This window comes from Pipistrellus hanaki (genome assembly GCF_964339955.1).
Source record: "Pipistrellus hanaki genome assembly, chromosome: 10".
In the NCBI taxonomy this organism is placed as follows: Eukaryota; Metazoa; Chordata; class Mammalia; order Chiroptera; family Vespertilionidae; genus Pipistrellus; species Pipistrellus hanaki.
In genome coordinates, this window is record NC_140512.1 from 4,201,451 (window position 1) to 4,227,097 (window position 25,647).

General features: G+C 48.8%; 1 protein-coding gene across 4 annotated transcripts in view; it reads right to left on the reverse strand.

Annotated features, from left to right (window-relative positions):
- The window catches only part of ELMO1 (engulfment and cell motility 1), a 345,973-nt gene that overhangs the window by 196,356 nt on the left and 123,970 nt on the right, over positions 1 to 25,647 (reverse strand). For all 4 annotated transcript variants that reach the window (XM_084896335.1, XM_084896336.1, XM_084896334.1 and 1 more), the window contains exons 6-8: positions 20,653 to 20,822; positions 10,083 to 10,118; positions 3,377 to 3,476 (exon numbers count right to left, since the gene is read on the reverse strand). In XM_084896335.1, coding sequence (XP_084752461.1) covers positions 3,377 to 3,476; positions 10,083 to 10,118; positions 20,653 to 20,822 — 306 coding nt within the window. The remainder of the gene's footprint in view (positions 1 to 3,376; positions 3,477 to 10,082; positions 10,119 to 20,652; positions 20,823 to 25,647) is intronic.

Consider the following 25,647-nt stretch of genomic DNA (forward strand, 5'->3'; position numbering starts at 1 on the left):
TTCAGAAAGAAGGGAGAGGGAGAGATAGAAACATCAATGATGAGAGTTGTTGACTGGCTGCTTCCTGCACTCCCCCTAGTGAGAATCAAGCCTGCAACCCGGGCATGGGCCCTGACTGGGAATTGAACCCTGACCTCCGGCTCATAGGTTGATGCTCAATCATATTTAGCCACACCATCGGGCTCTCTGCCTTGAACGTTTCTGAAGCTCCATCCCTGTACTCCTGGCCCACTTAGGTGACAAGGTGTGACCCAGTCAAAGCACAGCTTCCAGAAAGCAGGACTGCAGGGAGAGGAAGCAGAGGTCAGAGCTCAGCAGTAATTACACACTCTGCTTCCACTCAGTGGAAAGGTTACCCCAACACAACGGAGGAACACCTGGATGGCTTCAGAGCTAAGGGCCATCCCAGTGCATGAGTCAGGGACCCAGATGACGACAGTCACGTAACCCTCTCGAGCGGCTCCGGACGAGGTCTGTTCTCCTCTGTGCCCACAACAGCAGCGGCACGGTGGGCGCCCGGGCTCCTGGCAGAGCTGGAAGCCCCCGGCAGAGGCCTGTAAACCTCGCACATTTCTAAGAGGCAACATGACTGGGTCTAAGCCACACACTGGATGCGTGTCCGGCGCTGGCAGCTGGGCGGGAGGACTGGCCTCCTGCAGAGCGGGGCCCAGGGCTCCGTGGGCGGCTCTCCTGCCAAGAAAGGGCCCCGGCGCAGTGTTTGGAGAGGAGAGAACCAACTTGTACTTCAGAAAAGTTCTGGGGGCTTGGGGAGTTTTTATTTCCATTTCTTTTTCTCCAGGCCTTCCTGTCCTCTCCTTAAGTAGCCAGGTCTTTGAAAGCAACTGCATGGCCTGGCCAGTGTGCTCAGAGGGTGGGGCGCCATCCCAGGCACCGAAAGGCTGCCAGTTCGAGTCCCAGTCAGGGCACATGCCCGGGTGGTTATGGTAGGGGGTGTGCAGGAGGACCCTCATTTCACATTGATTCTCTCTCTCCTCTCTCCCTCTCTCCCTTCCTCTATCTCTAAAATCAATTATAGAAATATTTTTTTAAAATTATTACATACTGACATACTGGCATAAAAAATTAATTACAGACTGGCATAAAGAAATTCCAAGTTTCACAGTTTATGAAATGATGTTGCTTATTGCAAACAAAGTTGGTAACTAGAATCTAAGTCCACAACCAAGAGATGAGGCCGTGAGCAGGAGACGGGGCTGGCAGGGGCCACAGCCCTTCTCCGAGCGGCATGAATTTGGCATTAATGGGGAGCCAAGTCTGTGCCGCAGAGATAAGCGTCTTTTGTCACCAGATTTTTGTCCAGATAAAGCTCCATTTAAAAGACAGCTGTCTGCACACAACCTCTGGGTTGTCGGGGCGCTGACGTTGATCCAGCTACTGAATAAAAGAAGTTAACCTTACAAAAACGATCAATTATAAAGTCATTTTCTGATGACTGTTTTCAAATTCAATTTAGGGTTGAGATCCAAGTGGCAAGGCAAGGGAAGGAGAAGGACGGGGAAAGAGCACGTGGCCTTGCTAAACGTACTGCCTTCTGAAAAATACCTTACTTCTTATTAAAGAGTCATCATTGGATTTAAGATGGCTTTTCGTTTAATTTCAGCAAGCGGAAACAAACCATTTTCTTAACACGTTAAGCACCTAGCCTGTTTTATCTTCCTTTCTGCTTCAGTCACTGGCATGGCCCTTACCGTGTTAAGCAGTCAGCAAATTAAAATGACTGTCATTCTCTCTAACCAGGTCTCATATCATTTAACACGTTAAGCGCCTTGTCCGTCCCCGGTGACTGACACCATACATCCCGTCCTTTCCTCCAGCCCCAGCACCCCTGGCCTCGCTGTGACAGCGCTGCTCTGGGGGTTCCTGGGAGCCGTCTGTGTGCACCCCCCATGCTGTCTTTCCATCCAGCAGGAGGCCCTCCAGGGAAGGACAGGAGGCAGGAGGCGAGGACACCGTGGCCTAGGACCCCCCTCCCCGCCCCCCATCTCACACTCGCCCTTGCTTTCCAGGGGAAAAGAATGGCTTCTGAGGACTTCCTCCCGCTTACTGAGCCCTCCCTTCCTCCCCCCACTCCCAGGTGGGGTGCAGGGCTCCCTACTGCTGTCCCCTCCCCGGGGATGTTGGGGCTGCCCCTGCGCCAGCTCTGGTCCCATTTCTGTGAATGGGGCATTCGCCTGGCTCTCCCTGTGACTCCTGGGGAGGCGGACCGTGGCTTTCTCCTCGACTTGGTCCCCGGAGCCCGGCACAGACCTCCATGTGTTTCTGTGAGATGATTGAATGACGTTTGTTCAGAGCATTATCTTTCTTCCTGAGTAAACTTTTATTGACTTTAGAAAGAGGAAGGGAGAGGGAGAGAGAAATTCCCATGTGAGAGGGAAACATCGATTAGCTGCCTTCGGTAAGTGTTTGACACAAACGTTTAGCTCCTTCCGAATTGGTGTCAAACACCCACAAAACTCGGCATCTCCAGGCGGAACTGGCTTCTCCAGACTTTGACCAGAGACAGAATTCGGAGTCTGTTCTCTGCTTCCATCACCACTCCCTGCCCCCCACCCCACCCCACCCCACCCCCAGGAAAGCCCCTCAGAAAAGCCAGAATGGCCTTGGCTTTCTCACTGACGGCCACTCCTCTTCTTTTCCCAATTTTGACAAGAACAGGCGAAAAGGGGGCCCCCCGTTTGGGGTTATTTTCTAAGATGTTCCCATCGCTCGTCGTCATCTCTGGCTTTGTGCCCATGCGGGAGGCAAGGGGACTCCGGGGTCTGTCAAAAGTACCCTGGGCTCCCAACCTCTCGCGTCTGAAATAATCATACAGCATCGTGCAGCGGCCTCCAATCCCAGCCCCACGCCAACACACAGGGGCTCCGGGGGGCCCATTTCCAGGCAGCGTCTCCCTGGAGCTGTGGGTCAGCTTCACAAGGACAAGGAGTAACGTCACAGGGGGCTCAGCAGATACCATCCCAGCCTCCGGTCAAGGTCAGCATTGCCGGTGAAGACATACGGACAGCAGGTCCCCCCCGGATGCACAGAGGAGGGCACGTTACTGCTCTGGCATTCTTCCCACGAAGGCACAGCCTGCCCTGGGCCATGAGGAGGGATCAAAGAAACCCAGATCGGAGGGCTTTCTACAATATAGCCCACCGGCACCATTCAAGGTGATCAAAGTCACAAGAGACCAGCGAGAAAGGGAGAGAGAGGGGGAGGGGGGGAAGGGAAGGAGGGATAGAGGGAGGAAGGGAGGGGGGGAAGGGAAGGAAGGATAGAGCGAGGGAGGGAGGGGGGGAAGGGAAGGAGGGATAGAGGGAGGAAGGGAGGGGGGGAGGGAAGGATTCAGGCCCAAGGAAGCAGTGTGCCTTACCTTCTTGATGAACGCCACCGAGAACGTATCCCAGGACACGATCCCATGGTCCATCAGCTCCACGAAGGCCGTCAGCGTGAAGGACAGCATGTCTCCAAAGCTGGAAAACACAGGAGGCACATGGTCACGGGCCCGGAGCCGAACTTGAGGAGAGACACAGGAGTGACAAAGCCTTAGGGAACGGACACAGCAGAGCTGTGAGAGGTCACTGGGGTCGCAGCTGGGCCATAGAAAGCGGTGCAAACCCGTGTCCAGGATGGATGCCAGGGCCTCCCAGGTTCCCCAGGAGCCGGGCGCAGAGGGACTGACCGGGGCTCACGGTGACTCTGCCCGGGGAGCTGCGCCTGCTGCCCGAAGGCACTCCCCTCCGGGAGCCTGTCTGCTCCGCAGGGAGCTGAACAGCGCCCCATCTAACCACAGGCTGCACAGCCTCCATCCTCAGTGCCTGGGAAAGCTTCCCCGCCACCGAGTTAGGGGGCTGAGAGAGGAATGGGCCTCTGGTATTGTCCGTGGGTGTCCAACCGGGAAGGTGAGGACGATTCTCTTCCGAGTGTCAGCACCTGGCCCAGGAGATGGGTGGCCTCCGTGTATCTATGTGTGTGTGTGTGTCTGTGTGTGTGTGTGTGTGTGTGTGTGTGTGTGTGTGTGTGTGTGTAGGTAAGCACACACACAGACACGAGCTCACAGAGACAGCCGGTGTGTAGGAAGGACATTCGTGTCTGTGTGACGCTGGCGGCATTTCTCTGCAGTGTCTGTGGAGGGGCTGCTGGCTGTAGCAGGTTGCTGGGAGGAGGGCTGCAGGAAGGGTCTAAAGGTGAGCACCAGGATTTCAGACAGAGGCAGCAAGCGCAGGGAAAGGCAGCTGTGGCCCATCAGACAACCCCCTGATTTCCGGTGCCTTCAAAACAACACTTTCAGACACCTCACATCTTACAGACACTCGGCTCCTGTGAGTGTGCATCATGATAAACCTGAGACCCTCAGAGTTCATTGCGTCACGGGTCTCAGTCCTTCTACACTGCCTACAACTGCACTGCCCATTGGCTTGGTTTCTAAAACAGAGTTGCTTGTTCAGATTTTCAATCTGTAGGCCCATTTTACCACAATTGCTGCACTCCAAGATGTCAACTAATCGATCGGTAAGCAGGCCCGTGTTTCTTTTAAAACAGCTTCACCGCCGAAACCGGTATGGCTCAGTGGATAGAGCATTGGTCTGCAGACTGAAAGGTCCCAGGTTCGATTCCGGTCAAGGGCACATACATTGGTTGCGAGCACATCCCCGGGTGTGCAGGAGGCAGCTGATGGATGTCTCTCTCTCATTGATGTTTCTAGCTCTCTATCCCTCTCCCTTCCTCTCTGTAAAAAATCAATACAATATATTTTTAAAAAATAAAATAAAACAGCTTCACCACTCCCCTCCCGCCCTGTGCTCTCAGCACAGCCTCAGTAAGGACCCTGGGGTCCTGCCTCTCAGGGGCTGTGACCCTGAAAAGAAGCCCAGGAGAGAAGCAGCGGCTCTGAGGAAGGTCCTGACCAAAGCAGCCGAGGTCAGAGGGGGTGAGACGCGATGGACGGAAACGGGTAAATGGTGGCTCCCCGTCAGAGGGCAGAGGGTCCCCTCCAGCTCGAGGCGGGAAGTCACTGATGCATCTCTGCCTCAGTTTCCTCACTTATCACAAAGGGACGGCTGTGCTGAGGGTGGTGATGCCCACCTAGCGGACGGCTGGGGAGAGAAACCGCCTTCAGGCAGGGTGCGGCGTGGAGGAAGCGGCCTCTGACTGGCTCTGACCGCTATGCGAAAGCGATGCTTTGAAAGAGAAAGGAAGCCTGTGATTTTCAAGTGTTTGCCTTCAATGTGTCAACAACAATCTGTCTTTGGAGCCAGAAAAACAAACGTGCAAGAAAAGCCGAACTGCGCAGGCCAGAGAGAAAAGCAGCAAATGCTTTTAGAGGCTCTTTCCTGAGTCACAGCTGGGCATTCCAGCCTGCAGGTGCCCCTAGGTGGCATCAGAGGACCAGCCAGAAAAGAACGTCCAGACCAGAAAGCACGCCTCCTTAACGAGAGAACACAGACGGAGAAAGACGGGAGAAAAGGGAAGAGAAGAGCAGCGAGAGAGGTTAAACAAAAATTCCAGAACGACTCTTTCTATTGGCAATGAGACAAGCTAACACAAACATCTGCTGTGGGGGGGGGGGGGGGGGGAGGAGGAAAAGGAAATAAGAGAGCCAGGCAATAAAGCAATTAGTAAGATTAAAAGATTGTGCTGGCATTAGTATTACTGTGGATACGTTATTATAGAATTATAATATTCATCATAAGACTATTAGCTGATTTATTACTTTAGCAGAGCTTTAGTAGTAAGTAATATTAGCTACATTTTTTAACTTAAAAGTGAGGAAAACCAGCAGCCATATTACTCATAGTTGCCATTTGCCTACATCAGGCACGCTCAGAGACCTCCACGCTCCCAGTCTCCCAGGTCTGGGACTGGAGGACACGTCGGTGGCTCCACACCATGTCCAGACGGCCTCAAGGTCATTGCTAACAGAGCAAGCAGCGGACAGGCCGTGGCAAGGAATACACACGCTTTTAGGAACAAACTCTTCCTTCCAGTCCCTGCAGCTGGTGGAGCTGGGGTCAGAGACACTGTTAGTCTTCGCCATCTGCTTTGGAAGCGAAGGATGCAGGGCATTAACGCTCTCTGGTTAGCGGAGGGGAAATGACTCTGTTCCCTGCTCCAGGAACCCACAATGCACGTGGCTGAGGTCACATCTGGGGGTGACCCCTCGTCCCCAATGCTCTGGCGCTCTGCCTGCAGACCCCTCCTGGAGGGCTTTGGAGAAGATGGCGAGAACGGGAAACAGTGTAGTTTGGTTTCCAAATCTCCAAGCTGACCTGGGGCCCGGCTTTCAGTCTCCAGGTGGTGACGCAGGGGAGCGCCATTTCTGACACAGGGGACAGGCTGCCTGTGCTAATCCTCCTTAGTGCGAATGGTGCTAACTGAGGGAAGCTTCACAGCACACACCAAAGCGCCCGAGGAAGGACTACTCCGTGGGCCATCTAATAACATCTCATAGAAACGTTATAGAATGGCATTTACATGTTACATAAATATTACCTAATAACATGTACACATACATGTATATACATATTTCAATAGTAATTACACATTATATAGAGATGACTTAGGCATGATATGCTATACACATGTTATTAGCTATAGTAGGTCTACATATATATTGTGTTGCATATTATGTTACTAAATATATAACACACAGATTATATACTCTCTGTACAGTGCACGGGTAACATATAATTCATTCCGATGGCTTGCTGGATGGCATACTAGGTTTCTAAGAAGGAGAACTTTTTCAAAATTCAACTTCAAATCCTCAGATGCAAAGAAAGGGCGGTCATGCAAAATGTTTTAACATTCGAAGTCAGTGGGTGCAATCACTTCATTTCAAATGAGGCAGCCACGGAGCTCTCAGCACACCAGACCCGGGGCCTCCGTCCACTTCTGGAGGAGAAACCAAGCTCCAGAGAGACGGAGGCAGGAGTCCTGGGCTGAGCTCTGACGTCAGTGCCGGTGGAGAAGATCCAGGCCCAAGAGGTGCAAATACAGAGCAAGGGCCTGGCACAGAAGGGAGCATTCCTGTTTGGGCGGTTTATTTATTTTGCATCAAGTACTAACCCAAAATTTGTGTAGCGCTGACTGCCACAAATTACACCGACTGCACACCCTCTACGCTGGCGGAGAGTGGCGGTCACGGCCAACACGCCATGTGTGCTGGAAACACTCGAATAAATGTTTCTCATCAACTCAGTAGAGACTGTCTTCATTCCAACAGATGTCAGCCGATCTCGTAGCATTTGAATTTATGCTGCTAAGTTTATACAAGAAGAGCGCTTCCAAACGTTTCCACTGGGGGCCGTGGCCAAGATAAGTGGAGGAAAGGTGAAAAGAGAGGCCAGTTTTAAAGTGATCAATAAATCACACTCCATTTATTCTTAACGGCCAGTGGTACTGAACACTGTCCTGCCTGCCTCTGAGTTTTCCATGTCAGCCACGTTCTTGAATAACGTCACTTAGCTCAATGCCATGCTGTTATCGCATTGATGAGATGCTGTAGAAACTTAAATCTTGTTGATATCAATTAGTCTGTGGTAACATTGGTTTCCTTCTGTGACATTTTGCCACAGTTCCAAGAACCTATTGATGATGTTAGTGAGGATTTCACTGTGGTTTCTTTTGTTTGTGATAAAATTTATATACATTGAAATGTACGGATATCTATGCCGCTGGACCTTCAGAATCATAGCATGATTTATGTCAGCCAACAATCTCTTGGCTCCGTTGTTAAAATTTTACTGTGGATCAATTCCAGACTCTTTATTCCATTGGCCTGTCGGTCCTCTTATAACAATATCATACTGTCTTAATAACTAACTTTAGAGTAGTGAGTCTTGAAATCAGGTGAAATCCAACAACTCGATTGGTCTTTGTTGTTGTTTTTTAAGACTGCTGTGGTTATTCTAAGGTCTATGCACTTCTTTAAGTTTTAAGATTGGTTTATAATTTCTTTTTTAAAAATTGTTCTTGATTGAACCTACAGATTAATTTAGGGAGAATTTCTCTCTTCAAAATGCTGCGTTTTCCAAACCACAAAATGGTATATTCTTCACTTATTTAGGTCTTCTTTATTTTCTTTCAGTAATATATTTATTTTTCAGCGAACAGACAGTACAGCTCTTGTTAAATTTATTCCTAAATATTTTATGATTTTTGATACTTTATAAAGAAAGCTTTAAGATTTCATTTTCCAGTTGTTTGCTGTTAATGTGTAAAAATATCTCACTTGTATATTCCGATGTTGTATCCAAAAATCTTGCTAAATTCAATTATGAGATCTAGCAATGTTTTTACAGATTTCTTTGGAATTTTTACATGAACATCTTCTATAATTAGAGTTTACTTCTTCCTTTTTGACCATCATGTCTTTTATTTATTTCTTGACATTGCTATGGCTAAACACTCCACTACAATGCTGAACACATTTGCCTGATTTTCAGTCTTTCAGAGGAGGAAATTCAGTCTCCTCACACTAAGAATAATGTGTTTTGTTCACTGCCTTTATCAGGCTGAGGAAATTATCTCCATTTCTAGACTGCTGAGAATTTTTAAGAATGAATGTTGGATTAATAAAACTTTTTCTGTACCTATCATCTATTTTCTGTATCTATTAAGATTATTTTATTCTCCTTTATTTTACTAAATGCTGAATTACACCAAAGGACTGACTTTCAAACATTAAACTATTCCCGGGACAAAACTTCATTCGCTGCAGACTATTATCCTTCCTATATCCTGCTTGACCGTATTGTTAATGGGTTGCTCATTTGATGATCTACAACTTCTATTTCCTGCATTGTCTTGTCTGGTTTTGCCATCAGGGTGATAATAGCCTCATGACTGTGGGATTAACTCCTTTGCCATCTCAGGGACCAGGGCCCTGAGCACGGACTTGGTCTACGACTGGTCAGCAGAAGTCATGGCTCACAGGTAGTCCCACTTCCGACATCTCCACACCCGGGAATAAAACCACTGGCAGGTAAATGTCAGGACATCGTTTGGCTTCAGAGCCCCACATTCCTTGCCATTACCAAGTGATATGAAGTTGTTAGAGATAAACTCAGTTCCAATCCCAGTCCTGCCACCAGGTTTTAGTTTTGCACTAAGGAAATGGTGCTCATTTTACTGATGGTGTGTGTGTGTGTGTGTGTGTGTGTGAATTAGAGCAATGAGTATAAGCAGGTGACGGAGCCTAGGGCAGAGTAAGCTCCATAAGAGATGGTTCCTCCTGTCATCACCATGAAGTGCTTCTCTGACATTAAGGACACATATAAAAGTGAGACTTACGGAGCTTTATCCTAGAAACCCAAGCTGGTGTTCCACACTTTACTGCAATGCCGAACGAGTCCCTGCCCCTAACCTTTCTCTGTGTTGGGAGAGGGGTGGGTAGAGGATTCAAGAGCACTACCTACCCTGAAGGTGACCGGGCTTTTTCCTCAGGGCTTAAAAAAAATCAGGCTTCCTTCTCAAACTGAAATTATCTGCTTAACAACTCGGCAGAATGGACATGTGTCCAGCCCACCGCAGAGCAGTTGCTAGGCCCTGTCTGGACTCTTGCTTAGTGAGTGAGAAAGGCGGCGAGGAGGAAAGACTCTTGAGACAGAGGCTCTGAGGGTCCAGACAAAACAGCACACAGTGCAGTACAGACAGGTGACCCAGCCCGTTCTCAGACACAAAGTCAACAGCTTTCACTCTACACTTCAATCCTGAGTGGGGTGTTTGTTTTCACTGAGTCACTGAAGAGAATCAAAGGCTTCTGACTTTGAACATCACATAGGCCACAAAAAAGAAGGTTTCTGTCTAAGGCAATACATAAAATTATGCCCAGCCTCGCCCCAGGAGAAGGGTAGCAATCCCGATGTACTCATTCTGTGGCTACAGACATAAAGTTCCCTTTGTGCCACAAAGCAGAAAGAAAGAGAAATAAATTTTTAAAGAACCTGTTTATAAGAACATCAAACAGCAAAATAAAATCACTCAAAATATCTACATGCACAGTTATCTGAGGACAGACTAACGACGCAGGAAAGAGCATGTTATATAAGCTGAATCAAGCAATCATAAATTCTTACCAAGGCTTCATTATCTTCTGCAACTTCTGGTATCGTCTGCAAAATTGAAGAACAATCATGTGAGGAGCATGTTTGAAAGCAAAAATTTTTTACACAAATTACATATCTTGAAGAAAGCTCAAGATTAGATATAAAAGGACTTAACCACCATAAGGTAACATATTATTCAAAGTAATATACTGATTGGTATTCTCTAATGATAAGAATTGTAAGGGTTAAACCACTGTAACCAGCATTCACTTATGAGTAAGGGCAATAGGACCACTCCATTGGACTCCGAATCGGTATGTGTTCAAGGGCGAGGGGAGGGGCGAGCGGATCCCTAGAGATAATAAGAATAAGGTACATTTCAGTGAAAAGGGTGATCTCTAAAAGTACTAGAGTTGTTCTTAAGAGTATCCTCAACAATGAAAACGGAGTTGATTATCTTTCTTGAGTACAATGCTCACTGATTTTACTTTCTCTTTTCTTGAAAGAAATAAAATTCTGAAGAATAACATCCTGAGACATGGTAATAGTCTTGGACAATAGATGGGACTCCAGGATGGTAGCCTGCAAGAAAAGCGTGCCATGGACACATCTTGTCTGCAAGAAAGGGTGATTATGCTTCTTAAAACACTGAGGTCAAGAAGATAAGGAGCCGAAACCAGTTAGGCTCAGTGGATAGAGCATCGGCCTGCAGATTGAAAGGTCCCAGGTTCGATTCCGGTCAAGGGCATGTACCTTGGTTGCGGGCACATCCCAGTAGGGGGTGTGCAGGAGGCAGCTGACCGATGTTTCTCTCTCATCGATGTTTCTAACTCTCTATTCCTCTCCCTTCCTCTCTGTAAAAAATCAATAAAATATATATTTTTAAAGATAAGGAAGCAAGCAATTCTCACCTTGTCAAACCACTTGCATTCCCCGAGTCTGCCAAGTCTCTGGCATTAAGTATGTTCTCCCCTCTGTGTGCAATGCCCACCCCTCCTTGTCCAACTAGCTAGGTCCCCGCTCAGCTGTCCTGATTCTGAGGCGCGGGGAGCCTCCCTGACCGCTGACGTCCTGCCTGGCAGACTGAGCCCACCATGTCTGCATGTGCCGAGGACACGCCAGCTGCATGACCTAGGACATCTGTCTTTCCTGGAGCCCCTCGAGGGCAGGGCTCTGTCTGCACTGTGACTCACCACTGGAACGTCAGGCACATGCAGAGTTGGCTCTCAATAAATGGCTGATGAATAATTTGGCTCTTTAGAAGTTACATTTCACATGTGCAACCACATAAAACGTAACCACTTCAGAAACCTAACTGGCCATGAGAAGATCAGGTCTAGTCTTTGGCAAAATGGGGTTTAAAATATATATAAAGAGATCATCCTCTTTCTCCTCTCCTCCTTTACCTGCCATTCTTTCTAAAAACAAAACCAGCCAAAACCCGGTTTGGCTCAGTGGTAGAGCGCTGGTCTGCGGACTGAAAGGTCCCAGGTTCGATTCTGGTCAGGGGCATGTACATTGGTTGTGGGCACATCCCCAGTAGGGGATGTGCAAGAGGCAGCTGGTTGATGTTTCTCTCTCATCGACGTTTCTAGCTCTCTATCTCTCTCCCTTCCTCTCTGTAAAAAAATCAATAAAATATATTTAAAAAATAAAATAAAAACAAAACCAAACAAAACCAAAAGTGCATTGGCTTCCTTCCTTCCTCCTTCAGAAAGCTGTGGGTCTGGGTAAAGGAGTAGGTGACCACAAGGGGGCCCTCTGGGAAGGACTGAACAGTACCTCCCACTGCAGGGAACTGGCCTCCTTGGAGAATGGCTGCTGCCAGGGCTGGGACAAGGAAAGAGTTAGCTCAGTCTGGAACATCTCACTGAGCCGGAGAGTAAAGAAATGCTCCCAGGATTATGGGAGGCAGGTCAGGACACAGAGACAGCCTGAGAAGGTTCCACAGCCAGATCTGGGACAAACTGAGCATCAGAATAAATAATAGCTGATAGATTAGGGGTGTTGAACTCAATCAGAGAAGGGGCCAAAATCTAAAATCCAGCCTAAATCGCAGGCCGAATGGTTTACTGAACAGTCATAAACTGACAATGTCATAAACTGACAGCGGAGTGCAGTGATGACAGCGCGGTGCGGGCCACATTGCAAGGCCTGGCGGGCTGGATTTGGCCCGCGGGCCTTGTGTTTGACACATGTGTGATAGATGGTGGCCCACTGAACACAACAGGAACAGATCCGTTCACACTGTTTTATAGGGCGGGGTGCCAGTGCTGCTGAAGAACCCAGTCTCTCGGGGAGAAACATACAAGCTCATTGGTACCATTTTCCATGGTGTTATTACTCCAGAATTATTAAAGACAAAGGGGTGGCATATCTTAAGTGGTCAAAGTAAACAGCAGTAACAAGACAGAGAGGCACCCTGTGCAGTCAATATGGCTCAGTGGATAGAGCATTGGCCTATGGACTCAAGGGTCCCAGGTTCGATTCTGGTCAAGGGCATGTACCTTGGTTGCAGGCACATCCCCAGTGGGGGTGTGCAGGAGGCAGCTGATCGATGTTTCTAACTCTTTCTCCCTCTCCCTCCTCTCTGTAAAAAATTAATAAAATATATATTTAAAAAATATATATGATGCAATTAAAAACAAAACGCACATGCATCTGATATCCCAGCCACAGGCATATGTATGGGTCTAAACTTTGGATAAGACTGTAGGAAAAATGAAATGTTTCAGGGGGAAATTATGCAGTGTTTATGTAGCATACTCCCTGGGTTATCAGCTTCCTCCTGCCTTATTGTCTAACTGATGCATATGTATTTTTTGTCCTGTCTGTTAGTAATTTAATTGACTTCCTTCCTGCTGGTGAAAAACCAGTTTTGTCTCCATTTGCAATTCATTTCAACATTCCTGCGCTCCAAATCAATTTGAGCCCCTTTAACTTTTCCTTTGAAATGGTTAAAACATTTTGCCTGGCTCTCTGGCTTCACATGAGTAAAATGAATTCTTTTAACATGTGTTCATTTTTATATAAAACGTGCTTTTATCTTTCTCTGAAAATTAACTTTAATGAATTACCTTTAACAAATTCAAATTGGAGGATATTCTACAAAATGGCTGATCTATAGTCTTAAAAAGTGCCCAAGTCATGAATGAAAGGAACAAGTGAGAAACAGTTCCAGACTGAGAGAGGTTTGGAAAAGGCAGGACACTGGGTGCGAGGCGTTACCTTGCCTCACGTCTTTGTATGAAGGGACAATAGGTGGCCCCTGATCTTGCAACTTCAGTTTGTGACTTAAATTAAGGAGGAGGCTGGCAGACTGAGGTCGCTCCAATGCCTAGAAGGACTACGCAAGCAAACCAAAATCTAAGCTAATAACTGCCTCAAGTTTTCAACCAATCACAGCCAACTAGACTTTAACTGTAGCCAATCAAAATAATTGTTTTGCCCTGTCTCTTCTCTATAATAGCCTTTCCCTCAGGTTCCTGTGGGCAGAGTTCCTCACCACCTCCAGTTTGGCACTGAGCAATTGGAATTGAGTTTTACTCAAACAAATGCTTAGAATTTTCAATATGTCCCCGTTTATCTTTTAATAGAACTGTTTCAAAATAAATCGCATGATGTGTGTGTGCAGAATATATAAAGCAGGCACAGCAATTTTTCAAGAGCCTGCTGGCCTGGGGGAGTATTTTACCTGCGTCCCCCCTCCTGCGGGCCCCCTGGCCTGGGAGAGCTGCCCTGACAGGCCGCAGAGATAAACTCAGCCACCAGTCACCGCGTCCTTACCCCTCAGCTCCCTCATGTAGCTTCACCTTAAGCGGGAGCACAAGAGGAACTGTTTGTTGTGATGTCTGTTTTCCTAACCGAGGGTCTTCCTTTCTGTGTCTCTCAATGCTCAGTTTTTAAAGAGACAGGACAAGAAGAACAGAAGATTCTGGAAAGGCTGTTGTTTTGCAGTGGCCAGCAGCCTCTTATTTCAGCCCAAGGTCTGGCATTCCTTTCCCAAGCCGAAGATAATCTCTCCTTGGGCGGTGGGACCCCTCTCCTTTCCAGCGCGGGAGGCCCACAGACACCGAGACAAAGCGAAGAGGGGTGGGTGGAGGGAGATCCAGCGTGAGGAATTTTCCGCCCCACAGCCCCTGACAAAGCCCTGGGTGGTGGGCCTCTTTGGTGTTTGTGATGCAAATGTCTCTGGAGGTCCTCCGAGGGCTGCTCCCCTTGGACCTGCCTGAACTTGGCAGCGTGCATGCCCCAGGCCGGCAGGCAGGGGGAGCTGGAGACCCGCAGCCTTTATGGCTGGTGGGCCCCGCAGACCACACAGAGCAGCCTCTTTGGGGCAGGGTGGAGGGCAGTTTGCTCCCCACGTGAAGTGCAGGCCGGGCACCTGTGACTTGCACTTGGTGGCCCCACGGGGAGTCTGGCCACCTGGGCCTTGCAGCACAGCCCGGGTCTATAGGCCGCGCCAAGCTCCCACCCAACAGCACCAGTTAGAGCTAAAAGCCCTGTCCCCGGAGACCACAGTGTGGCTTCCAGAGAAGAAATTCGCCTTTTGTGAAAAGACAGGCATTTCAAAGAATGTCACTCAGAGCTGAAACTGTCACCTGCCGTTCGGCAGCTTGCTTTTCATACCGGACAGTGTTTTCTTGTGACTGAATATTACTCCCCTCATCATATTACTCCCCCACCCGCCCTGTGCCTAAGCCCGTGTCCAGAACACGCAGCACTCAAACACCAGGAATATCCACCTGCTAAATGAATAAACCTACACGTCCACCTCCGAGTGTGGGTGCTGGGCAGCATGGGAGCCACGGCTGCTTCATTCCGGGCTTCGTGCAGCCACGCCCGGGTTTCCCAGGTAAGAAACCCACAGCCGTGATCCCCACAGGAAAGAAAGGTGCGGAGAATGGACGTTTAATGAGAAACTTCGTGTGTGAACGAGCAATGTCAACGGTTTTTATAAGCGCGCGCACACACACACACACACACACACACACACACAGCTAGACATGCACCCAGGATAGGATGGGGAGGGACTGATCTGATCGTTTCTATGATTGTTTGTTTCTAAGACCATTGCTCAGAGGCTGAGCCTGCGTCTAAAATAACTGGACTCTTTCCACTGGTCCTCATCGGCCAGATTCGGGAGTGATGACTTCAAACCGAGCAAATGAGAAGTCCCCAGCTTACGAAGAACTCCAATACCTCACTGGCTTTCTTAGAAAAGCCAGAGTCCCTCAGGGAGCATCAGCCCAGTGCTGACTGGAGTGTTGGAGAGAGACACAGCTGCATGGCCAAGTACAGATCAGGGCGTTTCGGCAAGCTGTGGGATGCTCCTGTTTTACAACAGCTTGAAAATGGGTCTAGTCTTGAATCGGAATTTCTGTCCAACGTGATCATTTGAGTTTTCACAATGATTTTGCTAAATGAAAAGCTGACTGGAAAATTCTCACAATCATGGGAAAAAATGGCAAACAATGTAAATGTTCAACCATAGGGGAACGGTTCACCACACTGAGCCCATCCTTCACATCACTGTGTTATTCTGGGCATCGACCGAATTTAGCACAGCTTTAAAAGTGAATTCACAATCAGACAACAAATCCAATGAGGGGAGCAATATTGAGTCACAAGAAAATACTATCAAGTATGAAAAGCAAGCTACAAAGAGCATGAAGGTTATAATTCTACTTTTGTAAACCCTGTGTGTGTGTATGTGTATGTGTGTATGTGTGTGCATGTGTGTGTGCGTGTGTGTGTGTGTGTGTGTGTGTGTGTGTGTGTGTGAGAACTTACAGAAAGTATACACACCACAGTGTCAAAAAACGTCTCTCCGGATAGCTGGGTTAGACATGATTCCTATTTTCCTGCTTCTGTTTATTTAAATTTATTTTTTTAAACAATAACTACAATTGTTTTTAAGGACAAAAAGCTAACTTAAGAAACTGAGTTTGTGTAAGTGCCCCAATTTAACTTTTTCTCTCTGGACTGCCCTGCTCAGGGTGGTGCTGAGGCTTACTCAGATCCAACGGCGGAATTTTCTGGTCCCGTTGCCACGTGGGAAGGAAACTATGAAGATGCTGCCCATTCATTCTTGGAAGTGCCGCCCTGCTCTCTGTCTAAGGCCGAGGGCAGGCGCGGCCCGCTGAGCGTGGCACAGACACAAAAGAACTCACAGCAGAGCAGAGCAGGGTGTCTGCCGCAGGGGATCAGAGTGGCAGGTACCCATTTCTCTGCTTTCCGGTCAAATAAAATACACTGTTCCTGAGAAATCTTCTCACGCCCATCTTTTCCTTTTTTTTTTTTTTTTTTTTAACACCGTCCATCCCAGAATGTCCCCTCCGGACGCCATGCCTTACTCAGTTTGGGGCAGCTTGTTCCCCCACAACTTGCCCCCACATTTATGTTTGAAGCTGAAACTAGGAATGAGATTTCCAAGTCCCAGGAGGGGAAATTAATTCCGGTTTTCATTGCAACACTCCAGCCACGTGCCACTTCCCCAGGCTGCGCTGTGGCTCCTGTAGCCACACACACACACACACACACACACAGGTACCACCGGAGAGTGACCTTTCCGAGCTCCGCCCGGGTAATGACAGCGGTGAGACCCTCTGCGTCTCATCAGAGCTCAGAGGCAGGAGGGGAATCCAGCCACACATCCTGGGTGTTTCCTGCGGTTTCCGCAGGGCCTGCTGGGACCCTCTGCCCCAGTGGGAAGTCTGGTCGGGTCCGAGGACCTGCAGGGTCTACTCGATTTGAGGGGTTTCTACTCCACAGGGTGTCTGCTAATTAGGAAAAGCCTTGCTCTGAGTTTAATCGAGAAGCCAGGTTTCCTTGCAAGAAAAATGCCTTTCTTTTCCTTTTCATCTGAGCAGAAGGCCAGGAAGTGTAAAAATATATGTATGTCTGAGGGTCCACTGAGCAGCTACCTAGGTGAGTGGCAGGACCCTGCAGAAGGCTGGCAGGGGCTGGGCATGGCCTTGACCTTCTGTGAGGTGGCGAGGAGGGCAGGAAAGCTGCCCAGGAGAGCAGACAGTGTGGCGGGGAGGTGTGGGAGGCAATGCCAGAGCTCACCCAGGATCTGGGCTTTCGTTTATCTGCCTAGAACATGGCTGTCCGGACAAACTGGGATGGCTTCTGCATCACACGCAGTTAAGTGATACGTTAAGAATAATATGCTATTTTATAAAAGGAATTGAAGCCTGGCTGGCGAGGCTCAGTGGTTGAGCATCGATCTATGAACCAGAAGGTCATGGTTTGATCCCTGGTCAGGGCACATGCCTGGGTTGTGGGCTCAGTCTCCCAGTATGGGGTGTGCAGGAGGCAGCCGATTAATGATTCTCTCTCATGCCTTCCTCTCTGCAATCAATAAAAATATTTTTTAAAATAAATAAATAAATAAGGAATTCAAGTCCTATAGTTCACATACAGCCATTCAATCCTGACATCTCTCATGTCCAAGTCTTCAGTCTGCGGGATGTGATTTTTGGGGGCCCCTCCGTAGATCAAGACGGGTTACACAGTAAGGCAAAGGCATGGAGAGGAAGTAATGTTGAAAGACAAATACCTAGTATTTGTCTCTGCTCCTTTTTCCTTTAAAAAAAATGGGGTACTGTTCATTGTTGAGTGTTACAGTTCAATTGTGTGCCCCCAAATTCCTACGTTGAATCCCTGCCCCCCAGTGCCTCAGATGGGACAGCATTTGGAGAGAGAGCCTTTAAAGAGGTGATTGGGGGTTCAAATGAGCCATTAGGGGGTGTCCTAATCCAGTCTGACTGGTGTCCTTACCAGAGGAGATTGGATATACTCAGGGACACTAAGGATCCATGCACACGGGGGAAAGACCAGGAGAGGACCCAGGGAGCAGGCAGCCATCTACAAATCCGGGAGAGGCTGCAGGAAAAACCAACCCTACAGACACTGGATTTCAGCCTCCTGAACTGTGAGAAAATGCATGACCGTTGTGTGAGCCACCCAGATGGGGGCACTGTGAGGGCAGCCCGAGCAAAATAACATGATGAGAAATGAAACCTAAAACCCTCATTGCCAACAGAGAGAGCTGCAGGCTTCGGGCGGTACTCAGCTTCACCCCAGCCCTCTGTTCAGGGCGCATGTCACAGGGACCACGGCTTTCAGGGGATTTGCCATTCTAACTGAAATAAGATTGCAACTCCAGTGAGTTCACAAGTACTAACATGTATGATGGTGAAATGGGAAAGCTTAAGCCACTGCACCCCTGGGTGCGTGTGGCAGGTCACTGACACCTGGCTCTGGCAGCTGGCTTTTGATACACTCATGGCTGGAACATCGATACATCAATCAATGGGGGCACATTTCAACTTATTTTTTATTTTATTCATTTATTTTTTGTTAATCCTCACCCAAGAATATTTTTTGTCCCCCATTGACTTTCAGGGAGAATGGAAGGAAGGAGGAGAGACAGAGAGAGAAACATTGATGTGAAAGAGGCACAACGACTGGTTGCCTCCTGCACATGCCCCAACTGGGGATCAAGCCTACAACCGAGGTACGTGCCCTTGACCAGAACTGAACCCGAGACTCTCTAGTCCTCCAGCTGATGCTCTGATCACTGGGTTTCAGCTCGAGATTCCAACACAGACAGAACCCTCGGTCTCAATTTCCTGGCCCGGCCATTTGCATCCCTCAACTCGTTCAGTGTCCCTCCTTCTGATTCAAGCTCCAAGCAATGGCTTCAGATTCTGATAATGCCCCCAACTCGGTTCTCACTGCCCACTCCACACTGATGTTCGCCAGAAATTTCACAAGCAGTGCTTCAGGCATCATCTGATAAATAAATGAGACCAGCCTACAGCCGACCCTTCCCACCAGTCCTCTCAGATTTGTAATTCCTCCCCAATTCACTCTTAGATATTGTCCCTACGAGGTAAGACCCATCAACTCCAAACTCTACAGAGCATTTTTTTAAATCTATATTTTTATTGATTTCTTAGAGGAAAGGAGAGGGAAAGAGATAGAAGCATCAGTGATGAGAGAGAATCATTGATCAGCTGCCTCCTGCATGCTCCCCACTGGGGATTGAGCCCGCATTCTGGTACGTGCCTGACAGGGAATTGAACGCTAACCTCCTAGTTCACAGGTTGATGCACAACCACTGAGCCATGCCAGCCGGGCCCTACAGAGCATTCTTACATTGGAGCTATTCCTGTCACTATAAACATCCTCTCTGAATAAGAAACCAAAACCAGAACCTTTTACTGGTGCCAACTGCAGAGGCTAAATAATGCCCGTGAGGGAGGAGACAGGAAGGCAGAGAGGAAGGAAGAGAGGGTGGGAGGGGGCTGGGACGGCTCCAACAGGCAGTCATCAGCTCATTCTTTGAATCGCCTGGTACAGAAAAGGTTTAAAGGACCCAGGTTTAAGCCCCAATTCACAATATGTACTCTTTCCGGAGAAATACTTACCCACCCCTGCCCGTTATTAGTTTGGCATGTTAATACGTAATGAATGGACTCAGCATGCTCACATGCTCTAACGCATATGCTCTTGCAGTCTATGCCTGTGGCGCTGTGTCCTGTGGACCCGCCCTGGCACCCCATGGTCCCGGGCTTGACCTGCCCACACATGCAGGAGCCACACCTCTGGCTCCTCACCGCCTCCCGCAGAGAAGCAACGCCATACCTGAGGCGAGCTCCTGAGCCCAAATGCTCAGCCCTTTCTTGCCAGGGATGGAATCAAACTCCTTCGTGGCCCGCTGACTCCTCTGGAAGGTTCCAGAAGCAGCCAGCCTGTCCAGCCACTAGACTCAAAGGCCCAGGAGAATTATGCCTCAGTTGACTTCTGCCTCCAAACATTTTTGATGGCAAGTCTCACATCTTTGCAAGTTTCCCCAATTTCCACGCTTGTATACAGTCAGTATTTAATAAGCATTGACTGCATTTAATTTCAAATAAGTAAGGTCATGCATCTCATTAATCAAACGTTAACTGAAGGAAACTTACTTCAGCCATGATATTTTTTACCTGGTTTAAGGCTTTGAGACTGGAAGGAGTTATTCTCACTTGTTTTTTTAACGCATTCAGAGGGCTAGGTTTGCCGCCCTATTGACTAATGAGTTTGCCGACCACTGGACCAGACTAAATGTTACCGTATAGCTGGAAGCTGTGAGGATTAGGCAATTGTTATCATATTGTGTGCAAAGAGCGCAGTTTGCCGACCACTGGGATAGGAGGAGGACGTGAGGGCTTTATGTTTTATAGAATTATTATTTCAATGTTGGAAAGGCTCTTTGAGATAAGGATCTAATATTTTTCCTCCTAAGTTTGAAATTCCAAGTGACCTGATGGAACTCCTTGATTATGGAGCTCAGCACCCGCTCAGATGGCTGTGCTGGTCTCCTGCCTCCCCAGGCATGCAGGCCGGTGCCCAATCTCTCAGCTCAGCCCCTGGCTCCTCGGAGGGCGGCCGATCTCCTGATACTCACAAACCCGCTCCCCAGACACTAACTTAAAACCATTTCTTCCTTTTCCTGAGCCTTTCGATTCCTGGTCTTTAAAACTGACGCTGCCGCGTAAGGGAGGGACAGCGGGTGGGAGGGAGCAGCTGGGCGCGGGGACGGGCTTACTCGGTGCCGCTCTCCACCATCTGCGTGAGCAGGAAGATGCCGTCCAGGTTGATGAACTCCTGGGCGAAGGTGACGTCCCGGGAGAGGCTGGCCAGGTCCTTGAGCGCCTCCAGCTTGGAGTCCATGCTGGACGACTGGATGCGCTCGTGCAGCTGCTGGGCGTTCTGGGCCTGAGGGACACGGAGGGGAGACGTTCACGGAGGAAACCGCACGAAAACGGGAGCGTTTCGTTTGGGAAACAAGGACACGTGGCCCGCAGGGCGAGGCTGGGCAGCCCCCTCGCCCAGCGCCGTTTCCAACCTCAGCGCCCCCACCCGCCGCCCTGGCTGCTCACTTCTCCACGGGAACCAGCCCTCTGCCTTCCGGGGAACGGGCCCTCGTCTCCATTTCTGGGAAAACTGAGCGCTTTCCCAGGAAAAGAGCAGGTGTAGTCGTAAGAAGGGGAAAAGGCAAAAATGTTTATCTTTCAAGTAAATTTTTCAACTCTAAATGGCAAAAAGCATGGTGCTTGGTTAAGCAGTCACACAAACCTATACAGCGTGTTACCAGTCAGGCAATGCTCTGAGCGACACCTGTCTGCGCAGTGTTCAAAAGCATCATCAGTCACCAACCACCTTCTGGGTTACTGACAATCGTCCAGCACAGCACAAGGATGCTTACAAATTTCACTCTTCCACATGCGCTTCCCATTCATTCACTACTCACTGCATGAATTTATACCAAAGTGATTAGGAAAGCAAGAGGCTTCATCTAGGGTTAGACCATCCTATCTAATAAAACCCTAATACGCAAATCGACCGAACGGTGGGACAACCGGTCGCTATGATGCTCACTGACCACCAGGGGTCATATGCTCAATGCAGGAGCTGCCCCCTGGTGGTCAGCGCGCTCCCACAGGGGGAGCACAGCTCAGCCAGAAGCCGGGCTCACGGCTGGTGAGCGCAGTGGCGGTGGCGGGAGCCTCTCCAGCCTCTGAGGCAGCACTAAGGAGCAGCGAGCCCAGCTTCTGGCTGAGGGACGCTCCCACAGGGGGATATCCCCCAGGGTCCTGGACTGTGAGAGGGCGCAAGCCAGGCTGAGGAACCCCTCTCCCCCAGTGCATGAAAGCACTGGGCCTCTAGTGAGTGTGTGAGTGTGTGTGTGTGTGTGTGTGTGCGTGTGTGCGTGTGTGTGAAGAATCTCTGATGATCTGTGTCCACATGACTGAGATAGCACCATTCTTCTTTCTGCCAGAGTGACTGGTCCCCAAAACCAGTCCCCAAAGTCTGGCCTGGATGCCCCTCACAGCGGCCCCCAAACGGAGGAGCAGAAGGGAGGACGGCAGCAGCGGGCTGAGATGAGCAGTTTATTCACTCTGCCCTCACGGCCAGAACAGGGGGCGTGAGGAAACCAGGTCATACAAAAAAAGGCTCTGAACTATTGAAAAGTTTGGAATGCTAAAATGTTTTCAGAATAGAACATTACGATTCACCTCTTATAGGCAGCGGTGACCTTAAGATAACTGGGAAGCTGTTCATTTAATTAAAAACAAGACCAGCAAACAAGACCAGCGCATGGCATGCAAATACAAAAGTCCTGCCAGACGTTCTACACCAAAAATAAAGTTCCCCAACGCTAACATTGCAGTGAGGTCTTGAGAGTGATTTCGTCCGTCATCAGCACACACATGCCTCCCGTCCACAGACCTCCCCGCAGAGGGCCCGCAGCCTGCCTCTGCCCTGACCCTGACTCCAGACCGTCCCCGGCCGGCACACGCCACAGTCCTGCTAACCGCTGCACTGTCCTATCACATGGGCATGAACTAGGCCTGGCTGGTCGGCAGTTACCAGCTCTCCAACGATGCACACAGCTCTGTGTGGGTGTGCGTGCGTGCATGTGTGCGCGTCCTTATGAGTCTACCTATTGGATAAGTTCCCAGCAATAAAACTGTCAGGACAAAGACGCATATATTTTAGACTCGGGTGGACACCACTAAGTTGCCTTCCAAAGTGGCTGTTCCAATTTAATATTTTCTACTGATGGATTAGCAAAAGGGGGGAAGGAGGGAGAGAAACTTCAATTTGCTGTTTGACTTATTTATTCATTCACTGGTTGATTCTTATATGTGCCCTTGTGGAGATCGAGTCCACAACCTTGACGCCCCATGCTAGGACGATGCTGTAACCACTGAGCGGCCTGGCCAGGGGAGGCTGTTCCAATGTATACTCGCAGCACCACAGCAGCTGGCCTCACACCTTGACTACTGAGGAGGGTGGATTTTCATCTATTTTGAGACAGAGACTGAGTTTCTTCTTCCATGTATATCTATATCTATATGTTTATCTCTATGCCTCTACCTATATATCTATAGCTATAGCTCTATATATGTCTCCACATTCATATTTACATTTATCCTGATTCTGCCTGCCAGGGTAAGCAGATACACAAACATAGAGATCAACAAGCATGGATAGAGACAAACATATAAAAATAGAGATCATTTTTGCTTATAGATTTAGGCCATCTGTTTTGGGGCATTATTTATAATTCCTGGAACTTGAGGAATTAGCACGCTATCTGTCATACATAGTGCCAACAGTTTTTCCTAATGCTCCGGTATTGAATTTGTTTTCTGGAATTCTTTCCAAATGTCAAGTTTGTGTGGCTTTTGTTTTGTCGCTGTCAAATGTGTCAATCTTTTCCTTTGCGGCTCCTGGGGCTTGTGCTGCACTGAGAGCGGCCTTTCTCACTACAAGTCACAGAGAGAGTCACTGTGGGGACTTTTAGAACCCAATTTCAGAAAAGTAAAAACAAGGACCTGGCAACCCCAAGCTTCCTCAAACAGAACAGTGGCCAAATGCATATTTATACGCTGCTTCCGGGAACACGTGACAGGTTCCACGTGCACGCTGCCATTCCCGAGGCAGGCAGAAGGAAAGGCCTCAGACCCTGACTGCTCAAACACACCCACCTGCACCCATTTCCTGGGCATGTCCACGGTTATATTTCCATGGCACTGGGGAGAGCTGCGAAGCTATGACACCTGAGTGTTTAAGATGGCACAGAGATAAATGTATAGATATAGATATACATGAAAGAAGATAGGTATACATGGAGGTATTGTATAATGTGTGCAGTGGATAAAACGTTAGCTTGTGGACCAGGGTCCTGGGTTCGATTCCGGGTCAAGGGTATGCATCACAGTTGCAGGTTCCTCTCTGGCCCCGGGCCCTGGTTAGGGCTTGTGCAGGAGGCAACCAATCAATGTGTTTCTCTCACATCGGTATTTCTCTCTGTCTTTCCCTCTCTCTTCCATTCTCTCTAAAATCAATGGGAAAATATCCTTGGGTGACGATTAAGAAAAAATAAAATAAAAAGTAAAGTGTGCAATGTAGAGGAGGACCACCAGCCAGGTGTAAAGGCTTTTATTAGAATAACTAAAGGCCCAGTGCACAAAATTCATGCACTTGGGTGGGGGGGTCACTCAGCCTGGTCAGTGCCCTGTCACCGTGCGGGAGACTCGCAATCCACTGCCCCACAGAGGTAGGTCTCCACAGCCTCAGGTCCCTGGGCCTGGTGCCGGGGGTGGGGATGCGAGACTCACTCAAGTCCCTGATCCTGCAAGTCCCCGCCCACCTGCGCCTGCTGTGCTCACAGCCTCCTGCTGACCGGCTGTTACGTGTGAGGGTGTCAAGACCATTTGCACATTAGCTCTTTATTATTTAGATAGTCCAGGTTGTTTTCACAGATCTTCTCTTCTGAATACCCTATTTTTTGCTAGAAACAACCCAGAAAGGGTTGTTCTATGATAAAGGAATACAGAAAACAACTGCATCAGCCAAAGCCAACACCAACAGCACCTCTGAGAGAGTTTTGTAAAACCCAGTAGAGCTGTACATGTGTGTACGCATGTGCGTGTGCATGTCCTTGTCTGGCTACAGAGAGCCAAGGCAGATGAAAGGACTGGAAAAGCTGGTGTAACACCAGCTGCTGGTTTCTTTATGACACTCTCTCACACTTCCTAGCAAATGTGATGGAGACAGTTATTTTTAACCTATTTTTAGTACACATGTAAAAAGTGAAAGGGTTAGCATATGCTGAGCCATATTTTCCAGTTAAACACAAGATAATAAAAAATCTGCCAGCAACAAGTGAATTTTACAAATTCAAACTATCTCTTCTTATACAGCAATTCCCAATTCTAGACACTGTGGGTACAGCTGAGCCATTAAAGTGCTCTCCTAAAAAGCAGATTCCTGGACCTCACTCCTACATATCGTAATTCAGCTTCTCATTAGAAGGCCAGATACTGGCATTTAAAAAATATGGATTTTATTAATTTATGAGAGAAAGGGAGAGGCTGAGAGAGAAATACCACTAATGAAAGACAATCATTGACCGGCTGCCTCCTGCACGCCCCCTGCTGGGGGTTGAGCCTACCACCCGGATATGTGCCCTGACCTGGAATCGAACCATGACCTCCTGTTTCACAGTTCAACACTCAAACACGGGGCCACCCCTGCCAGAGGACATCAGCATTTGTAACGCTCCTCCATGGCTGCTGTCTGGGGAACACTGCCCTTTGGAAAGTGCGAGCCCGTCCTTCGCAGGTGACTCCAGCGTGTGACACCGCCTTGGGCATGCGCCTCCCATCCCCTTGCTGCGCTGGGACTGCGAGGGCCACTGCCCGGCAGGACAAGCCCCGCGGTGCCGCCAGGGCCAGGCCTGCCACGGAGTCTGCACGCTCACGCTCGGCACGCCGAGCCATCCCTCTCTGCCCAGCACCTCGCCTCCTCCCGGCACTGGCTTAGCCTGTGGAAATTTGTTCATGAGCGCATGGCGATAAAAAAGGAAACTGACTGCTTCTCTGGCCTGGAGGAGGCCTAGATTTAATAAATAAACATAAAGAAATGGAGCCTTTCTAATTCTAAGATGAAATAACAAGCAAGATGTACTCTTTGTGCCCAGCAAGAAAATGAGCAGCTTTAGCAGGATAAACAGAAACGACAAAAACCA